This window comes from Podarcis filfolensis (genome assembly GCF_964270895.1).
Source record: "Podarcis filfolensis genome assembly, chromosome: 3".
NCBI classification, from domain to species: Eukaryota; Metazoa; Chordata; class Lepidosauria; order Squamata; family Lacertidae; genus Podarcis; species Podarcis filfolensis.
Window position 1 is genome coordinate 92408433 of NC_139606.1, and position 9847 is coordinate 92418279.

Sequence of the window (9847 nt, forward strand, 5' to 3'; positions counted from 1 at the left end):
CAAACATAATCCCCTCAGGAACTGGATAACCTGTCAGTTGCCAGATTCCCATACTTACATAAATATGTTCTTATATATGGGGTTTTATGCTCAGGGAGGCTCCAATCCCCTATAACCTTTGAGTCCCAAAAACATTTTCTTTGCAGACAGCTGTGCCTTACACTAGAACTGACATCTTTTTTCTGGCAAGGTTCCTATGGGTTTGGTGGGGAGGGGGCTAACACGTGAGCTTCCAAATGTCATTGGAAATACAATTCCCATCACCCCTGACCATAGCCCTTGCTGCCTTGGGCTGCCAGGAGTTAGAATCCAACATCTGGGGGTGGGGCACAGATTAGCTACCCCTGCTTTCATAACTGCTGTAATAGGAGAAAGCTGCACCTGTTGAATTTAAATTAGTAGGCAGATTTTAAAGCCACAGAGTCTCCAGCATGAAGAAAAGGCAGCAGCCTAATTGGAGACCTTTATTCCATCTGAAATAGCAAATGTTTTCCCTGTGATAATATTCAGCTATGTTCGATGGTCACACATACTTAGCTGAATAAAAAAGGCTCTGGCAACTGTTGCATCTTTATAGTGGGAACTTAGGCAATAAACTGGTGTTCATCTCTGTAGGATACATTTGAACTTACTGCCTCTGAGCATTTGTGAAGTCTGCTCCTTTAGTATTGTATCTCCAGATGGAGATTCTGGGAAGATTTGAGGCCCAGTGTGTAACTTTAAAAAAAACAGCAACACCTTTTTCATCCTAGTGTCAAATATATCTGAAAGTGACATTATGAGAATCACACTAATTCTGGTTTATCAAATAATCCCCAAATAATCTCCTGAGACAACCAGGAAATTGTGTAGAATGTACGATATACATTGAATGATGCAAGCAAGAGTCATACAGTGAGATCAATTTCATATAAGTGTAACTTTAAATATGCTATCAGATTCTGTTTGACTGGTTTAGCATGATGACCACATCTTTGATTGGAGATGGAAGAAGGCACTGGTGTCTCATTTTGTCCCGTTGATAAATCACTTGGCCTGGAAACCAACTATAGCAATGGTGGAATACCTATGGTCCTCTAGATGTTGCTGGACTACAACCCAGCATTCCTACTGGTTACGCTGGCTGGGGCAGATGAAAGCTGGAGTCTGCATCTGGAGAGCTAAGAGTTGTCCCACCACTGTTGCAGAGACTCCCCACTTCTCTCTTTGTCACTTATACCCATAGAAAATGATATGACTACAGTTCAAGACTAGGTGCAATTTTATTTTGGATGTCTGGTCATTTTGGGGAGACCCGGAGGTGCTTTGAAAAGCCATCATGGTACTTCGCATGCTGTGCCACAATATTTGGTAAAACAGGGTGTGCAAGTTTCATAGAGCTGCACACTGTGGTTCCGCTCCTTTCTCCTGGGCCATGTCCAGAAAGTGGTGGTGGGGGATGAGTGTTCAGACCCCTGGGCTCTCACTTGTGGGGTGCCTCAGGGTTCTGTCCTCTCTCCCATGCTTTTTAACATCTATATGAAGCCGCTGGGAGAAATCATCAGGGGGTTTGGGCTGGGTGTTCATCAGTATGTGGATGACACCCAGCTCTACCTCTCTTTTAAATCAGAACCAGTGAAGGCGGTGAAGGTCCTGTGTGAGTGTCTGGAGGCGGTTGGAGGATGGATGGCGGCTAACAGATTGAGGTTGAATCCTCACAAGAGAGAAGTACTGTTTCTGGCGGGCGGGCAGGTGTGGGGGATTCCCTGGTCCCGAATGGGGTAACTGTGCCCCTGAAGGACCAGGTGCACAGGACGGGTGCCACTACCGAGAAGGCCCTCTGTCTGGTTCCCTGTAGCCTCACTTCTCACAATGAGGGAACCGCCAGAAGGCCCTCAGTGCTGGATCTCAGTGTCCGGGCTGAACGATGGGGATGGAGACGCTCCTTCAGGTATACAGGACCGAGGCCGTTTAGGGCTTTAAAGGTCAGCACCAACACTTTGAATTGTGCTCGGAAACGTACTGGGAGCCAATGCAGATCTCTTATAAGCGGTGTTATGTGGTCCCGGCGACCACTCCCTTCTGAAAAGACATCTGAAGGCAATCCTGCTTAGGGAAGTTTTTCATATTTAATATTTAATGAACCCTTGAGTCACATTTGGCAATGATATCTCATGGGGCATCTCATAGAGGACAGACAGCCAGCCAAACGAACACAAGCCACTTTCCAAAATATATAGTAGATTCTTCCTTGAATAAAACAAACACTTTGTGTCAATAAACCAAATAATTACTCCCGACATGGTGGGCTGCTAAAGTGCCAATTCAAACCCAGATTACAACCACCAGGAACCATTTTCAAGCTGAATGAATTTGTTGTGAAAACAAAAGCAGCCATGTCTCTTTTTACTGGAAATCTGTTGTCTTGGGACAACCTGAAAAGTCATACTCAAAATTAGAGATTGTCATGCAGTGCCACCTTGTGGTGAAATATAATGAGACTACCCCCCAATTAAAATTGACAAGTTTATATTCTGGGCATGAATGGGTCCGTTCAGCATGAAGTTCCAGTGACAAGGCCAAGCTGTGTGGTTTTTTTATTCAAAGCATTCCATATTTAGATGTGCATCAAGTGCTTATTTACAAACTTGACAGTGGCTAAAGTTCATTTTGGACTGGGGAGGCTACCTTCTTCAAGTTCATTGACCACTGCAACAGTGTTTTCCGGAGAATATGCAGGTGTCTCTTTAGAATCAATGGACCCATATCCAAAGCTCTGCCTCTCCAGGTGCTCTTTTTCATTTGATGCAACAGTCCCCTCCATCTCCTGCATCTCTTCTCCATCTTCATCACTTTCACTTTCCTGAAACGAACCCCGAAACAATAGCAAATTCAGGGCACAAAACCAAAACAATTTGGATGTCTTAAGGGAGGCATGTGACAACAGCTAAACAAATGTTTTCTTATTTAACACAAGAGCCTACTGGATCAAGACAGTGGTCCAGGATGTCCACAGGAATCTCACATTCTCCTGTCCTGCGGTTTCCAGCTGACAAGTCAAGTGTCCCCATCTTATATTGGTGCAGCTTGTACTTTCTGCCCAAATGTATAACCTTACATTTGTCCCTACTGAAATTCATTTTGTTAGCTTGCGCCCAGTTCTCTAATCTGTCCTTAGCTTTAGCTACCCCTCCCAGTTTGGTGTCGCCTGCAAATTTGAAGAGCATCCCCTCAATTCCTTCATCCAAGTCATTTATAAAGATGTTGAACAACAACAGGCCCAGGACAGAACCCTGCAGCACCCCACTTGTCATTTTTTTCCAGGATGATGAGGAACCTTTACTGACCACTCTTTGGGTTCAGTCAGTCAACCAGCGTTCAACAGTGGAAAAGACTGAAGATGGTGGACCCTCCTTCATTGGAGATTTCAAAGCAGAGGTTGGATGGCCATCTGTCATGGATGCTTTAGTTGAGATTTGTGCATTACAGGGAGTTGGACTAAATGACCCCAGGGGGTCTCTTCCAGCTCTACAATTCTATGATTCTATGACCGTGGAGGCAAAGCACAGCCATCATGGTTAATAGCGATTAATAGCCTTTACCAATTTTTTTATAATCAAGTGGTACTTAAATTTTGTGAAATAAATAACATAAGTATTAAAAGTAAAGGGACCCCTGACCGTAAGGTCCAGTCGCGGATGACTCTGGGGTTGCGGCGCTCATCTCGCTTTATTGGCCGAGGGAGCCAGCGTACAGCTTCCGGGTCATGTGGCCAGCATGACTAAGCCGCTTCTGGTGAACCAGAGCAGCGCAAGGAAATGCCGTTTACCTTCCCGCCGGAGCGGTACCTATTGATCTACTTGCACTTTGATGTGCTTTTGAACTGCTAGGTTGGCAGAAGCAGGGACCGAGCAACGGGAGCTCACCCCATCGCGGGGATTCAAACCACCGACCTTCTGATCGGCAAGTCCTAGGCTCTGTGGTTTAACCCACAACGCCACCCGTGTCCCTTAACGTAAGTATTAGTGGAAGCTGAAACGTAGCAGAATGGAAACAGCACTGATTGTGATAAACGCAGAACAGGACAGCCTCCCCATATTCCTAAGCCACAGCCCGCCCTATTCAGCCAAAGGAAAAGCTTTTGGGAGCCCTCAGGAAGACACCATGGGGGAGAAGGAGAGAGTGAAGAAGTCACCTTTCCTCCCATCTCCTTTGCTGGTGTTTCTCTGGATCCAACAACATTAGAATTTAGGTATATCATCAGTTGTAAAGGCAGACCTCAGACATTTTGAAGAAAAATAAGTGTTGTTGCTTCCACGGTCAGCCTCAGCACAGCTGGAAACCACTTTTAGGTTTCTGCATCAGAGGCTGACTTCTCACAAAACAGCAGGTGAAATGGTAAACCTGTACCTCACTCGCCTGCTGTTTTGAGAAAAATTGGCCTATGATGCAAAGTCTATAAGCAGTTTCCAGCTGTGCTGGGGCAGGAGAAAAAGAAGTCTTCCATAGGACTCAAAATTGCATAAATTCAGGCTGGAGGTGTGAGAGAGCGCTATCTTAAGAAATGCTCCCCCATCCAACACTAAATTAGGTGTCAGGGAAAGGGACTGCAAGTTTTCTAGGAAAAGATGAAGTCTTGTGGAGTCCCACCTGCTACAAGTAATTCTTATCAGCTGTTTTGGAGACTTGCTTGCAGAAACACTTAAAAGGGACCAGCAGGAAAACAAGATGTTTATTTTGGGAAATGAGTGCTAACATGCCTTTAATATTCCCATGTAACCCAATTTCAAAAGGACCCTCCTTTGCTATTTCCTGCCAAACTTCACAGCCAGGCCCATTTCTCTTTGCTTTTCAGAGATCCCCACATCCAAAGCTGATTGCATTCCAGCTTCATCTTTATTGTCACTCAGCAGACTCACAAGAAAACAGTAGGGCTTATCCCTAGCAGCTTCTTAGCCTCCAATGAAACAGCCAGATAACCCGGCAATCGGTAAACAAACAGATTTGCTCTGAATTCTCTGAAGAGTTGCCAGAGAAAAGGAAGTCGTTCCTTGGAGATAAATTCAATAGGATCGGTGCTGTGGGCCTGAGCCATAATAAAGCAACCCTAATTAACCAAACACAAACAATCCCAATGATCTTAATTCCTGTTGCTTTTGTTCCACTTGGAGCTAGACTACACTTACCTTGTTCTGTGTCCTGTAGTATTCATCTATTGCATATTGATATTTGGATTCATTGAGTCCAAACAGTGCGGCGAACTTCCCACCAAGAAATTCGCAAGCTGTAAAGATATTGAAGAAAAACAGCAATTGGGACCTTCATCTTAAGGAGAATAGAAAATGGATAGAAGGGAAGTGGGAAATCACCAGTGTATCCCAACAGATACAACAAGCCACATCCCACCTGAGTTGAGCTCATGTTGATCTCTAACTTGTGAGCAGAATATATGGAGACCAAAAGATGGGCCATAGTGCAACTTGGTTTATGTGGATTATGGATGCACATTAATCCTCCCACACCATATGCACCACATTTTAACTTCCATTAAAATGGCCTTCTTCAACCTGGTGCCCCTCCAGATGTTGTTGGACTACAACTCCCATCAACCCCAGCCAGCATGGTTACTAGTCAGGGATGATGGGAGTTGTAGTCCAATAACATCTGTTGAGCCCTAAGCTGGGGGTGGCTATAGTAAGATAGGCCTTGTTCCTGGTTTGCTGGATGAAGATGAAGACAGACAGACCTTCTCACCCAGGAGCAGAAGACTTAACCAATGTCCACAGACCCAACATGGGCATTTTTTTAAAGCAATTGTGAATTGATGTGGTGACTGTTCTCACACCATCAATTTGATAATCCTATTGAAAAGAAAAACGCTTACTAAAAAAAGTTGTTGCTGCTATTCGAAGGACCCAAAATCGCAGGTAACTAGCCCAGGAGAGGCCAACCTATGAAACAAAAGCAACATTTTACCAATGACAGTACAGAAACTCATTTGCTACTCCATTAACAGCAGGATTATATATTTGAGATCAGGGCTGTGGATGTCTCTTTTGACCTCAGAAAACAAAATGTCTTCCTTACAACTCAAAAACCTCTTTCTTGCCCTTACAAGTGAAACTATAGAGAGCCTTCTATTATCAAGGGTGTTTAAAATTTGGTAGGGCCTTCACATCCAATTATATGTCTCCTCCGATATTTGTAATTTCTTGTAGAAAACACCTCTCATTCAAGAAATAAAGATGCAGATTCGGCAGGAGTTGAGATGGGGAGAGGAACACTTGGACGTTTGCTGTTTAGGTGACTCTCCATGACTAGAATTAAATAATCTTGTCCTTGTTCCTCTCCCTCATTACAAACTCCTATAATCCAAACCAAATGAAGTAGACTCGCCATTCTAAGGCAGAAGTGGGAAAACTCAAGACTCTCTCTCTCTCTCTCTCTCTCTCTCTCTCTCTCTCTCTGTGTGTGTGTGTGTGTGTGTAGGCTAAATTGAGGCCCTCCAGACCTTGTTCTCTGGTCCTTAGGGTTAGGGTTAGGGCTCCTCAGGCCACACCTCTTCCCAGCTGTGTGCCAACCAATCTGGGTGCTACTGCTTGCATATGAGAGTATTGAAAGACCTTTACATGGCTGGAATGTTATATGTGGTAGAAAATAACAGTCACACTGTTGCTTCACTTACTCTTGGCCTCTGGCCACATCCGCCACTTTTACATGGTCCCTGGAAGGTTGCCCTTGAGGAACTGTGGCCCTGAAAAGGGGTTCACACCCCTGCTAAGGAGAGTTATCTCACAAGAGCGTACTCAAACAAACTTGTCAGAAGGCCTCCTCAAAACCCATCCTTCTAAAATTTGGCAGGTGGAGAAGAGGGCCTTTTTTGTCGTGGCACCCAGCACATTCAAATGACCTCTTTAGCAAAGCTTGCTTAGACCCCAGTCATTGCCAGGTATATATATTAATGCTTAGGTCTTCCAGCACATTAAGACTGCTACCAACTGATGGTCATTATCGGCTCTACTGAGATTTTAAATTACCTGATGTCATATGCTGTGCACGTATATTGCTTTTCAAGCACATTCAAAGTACATTATTTCTGTCAAGAATTATGGGCGCTGTTGTTACAATTCTCAACCACCTTGAACAAACTAGTGCCCAGAATTCTTTGTGGGAGTGTGTGGATTGTGCTTTAAAGATATAGTGTGCATGCAGTGGGGAATTAGATACATTAATTGCTTTTTGTTTTGTGTTATTAGCTGACCTGGGAGTATATTTTTTAAAATGTAAGGTTATATACAAATTTGAGGTTTTTCAAAACATTCTCACAGTGTCAGGAAGTGGATTGTGGTCGCTTTCCTCCATATCTTCTTCCTCTGTGCTGTATTCTTCCATCGTTTCACCACTTGTAAAATGAATAATCCTCCTTGGAGGTTTTCCCCCCTTTGAACCTTCATCTCCTGGCTGTTTGCCACCATTTTCTTCATTCTGCTCATCAGAAAGATGGTGATCAGCTGAGACAATTTTAGGAAAATTGTGGGAGCATCCCTATGCATCATTATTCTTATTTCACTCAGGGTGAGTTGGTAATAAGGTTGTGCGCTGCACATATCCTCTGTGTATATATCATATACAAATATGGAAGCTACTTAACATTACATTGCACTCTTTGCAACTTTTGGCCACACTTTTAGAGTGACCAAGAAACTAAAAACCAAGCAGAGCTATGAAGACAAGAGCAGGCTAGATTCTAGGGTACGAGTCCTCCAGATGTTGAACTACAACTGCCATCATCCCTGACTACCAGCTACACTGGCTGAGGATGATGGGAGTTGGAGTCCAACAATATCTAGAGGACACCATGTTGGCTACCCCTATTCTAGGATAACAGGGAAGAAGTTCAGGACATACAAACACACACCCCATGACGTGCCTGAGTTGTTTTAAATTTGTGCTTAGCTAGAGGGAAAGTGTTTGTCTTCTCAGGCAGATAAAGTACAAAATATGAGAGTCTATATGTGTTGATTATGAAGAGCTCAGGGCTTCAGCACAGCCCATAAAATCATATTGTGCACTTAAAATATTTTGCACACATATTTTACAATGCATCGGGGGATCGTGCGAAAAACATATCTAGCTCTGGAGCAGAAAATTTTGTTTACCGCTCCATTATCTCCCAGCTACTGTGACAAACAGCAGGGGAGTTAAAAGCAGGTTCAAAGGATTTTCTCTGCTGCCGTGTGCGAGGAATTATAATAGGCAGCTATTGCTAAAGATCTATTAAAAACCCACAATAGTCACTCACCTTCAGAATCCCTTGGCTCCCTTCCATCACAGAAATGAAAATCTGACTAAAATGCTGAAGAAGTTGGGAGGAAAACAAGAAAACATAACTGGGCCTCCTCCTCTTTTGGGAACATTAGCAGCTCATAACTGAAGACACCAGCCAGGAAAAGCAGAACTGCTTCAGGAGGGAATTGCGCTCATAAAAGGGCTGGCTGTATTTGAATTGTGGGCTGGGCTTTTTTCTTCCTTTTTCTGCCATGCAGATCTAAATGATTGCAACAGAGAGGTGGAGAGCCAAGAGGAACGAGTACCTGCAAAAATGATACATTAGGAGGCTGCCAAATCTGTAATTTCTTTGTTCCAAATCTAGTTTTAGGGCTCCATTTTCAACACCTCCTTTTGATGCCCTCCCTCCCTCAAAATGTTTAACAAGGTTAAAAGTCACAGTGGTATTTGCTCTTTCCCAGCAGCTGACCAGCCAGAATCAACGCCACACCTTTGTTGAATGGAGAGAAGCCGCTTGTGACCTGGGATGCTGCGCCACCTACTGCTTGTTTTGCGAAAGTGCCACGTGTTAGGAAGTTACACGTAGCAATCGCAGGTCTTCTAGCTATGCTGCGGATTCCCGACAGAACCGACTTGAACAAGCCATTATCTCATTTTTTAATCAGAAGCTTTTGTCGTATGCATAGCAAAGAATAAGGCATAATCAGACATGGTAAAGGGATGTATATTTTGAGTTTAACTGCTCCGAAGCTTGAATGATTCTGTCCGACACGGATTCAGTCTGGTAATAGGTTTTAATTTATAGTGTACCAAGGTATTCAAAATTATTCATAGTCAGTCACTGTCAGTAGTCCTAACAACAGTCCTATAAGGACTTTGGGTCCCCAAATGCTGTTGGACTACAACTCCCATCATCCCTAGAGAAAAGGGCCAGCAGTCAGGGATGATGGGAGTTGTAGTTCATCAACATCTGGTTGGGGGCAAGGCTGAGAAAAGCAGAGGTAGGTGATTCTTTGCATATCGCAAAGGGGCAGAGGTTAAGAGATGGGGCAGCCAGCTGGAAATAAGACTTGTCCTGCATGGGAAACTGTGAAGGCACATTATGGGATGTGTGGGTGGGACAAGTTGCTATTGCTGCTGATATTCCAGTTTCCACGATTGCTTAGCCTCTGACCACCCTACTGAAAGATACGGGCTTGCCTAAGTCATGTAGGGAGCTCATAGGCGAGACGAATTTAACCTGGGAGATGTCCCAGCTCAAGCTTGTGTAATAAACAAAAAATCTGCCCTTATTCCCTTATGGGGAACACAAGAGCCCTTATAGAGTCCTTTGTAGGTTCTCCATCGGTTGGAGAAAATAACAGAGGCCAACCAGAGAATATTGAGAAGCAAAGCAGCTAGTAAGCCTGATCTTTATTGATCTGTTACAACAGGGTGCCCCCTTCACACGCAGGAAGAGGAGGACCCCAAACAAAGGTGTGCCTGCCCTTATATAGACTTTTTAAATTGCCCGCCCTGGAGTCCAAGACCACCCCCAGAAACATCATACATACATCACAGAAAGGGCGGTCTACAACAG

The 9847-nt window shown here is 44.1% G+C and overlaps 1 protein-coding gene across 1 annotated transcript; it reads right to left on the reverse strand.

Annotated features, from left to right (window-relative positions):
- Positions 1-2562: 2562 nt before the first annotated feature.
- On the reverse strand, positions 2563-8451 carry FAM177B (family with sequence similarity 177 member B). Its single transcript, XM_083605636.1, has 5 exons — positions 8282-8451; positions 7306-7464; positions 5864-5930; positions 5166-5263; positions 2563-2842 (listed from the first exon to the last, which is right to left on the reverse strand). Exons 1-5 carry the CDS (start codon positions 8306-8308, stop codon positions 2645-2647), a joined length of 549 nt encoding a protein of 182 aa, XP_083461762.1. The 5' UTR covers positions 8309-8451; the 3' UTR covers positions 2563-2644.
- Between the last annotated feature and the right edge of the window lie 1396 nt (positions 8452-9847).

Coding starts and splice junctions, on each gene's coding strand:
- FAM177B (XM_083605636.1), bottom strand. CDS start 8,308: ATGGAAGGGAGCCAAGGGATTCTGAAG. Junction 5,264..5,863: donor AGCAGCAACAACTTTTTTTA/GTAAGCGTTTTT, acceptor ATATCTTTACAG/CTTGCGAATTTCTTGGTGGG. Junction 2,843..5,165: donor ACTACAGGACACAGAACAAG/GTAAGTGTAGTC, acceptor GGTTCGTTTCAG/GAAAGTGAAAGTGATGAAGA.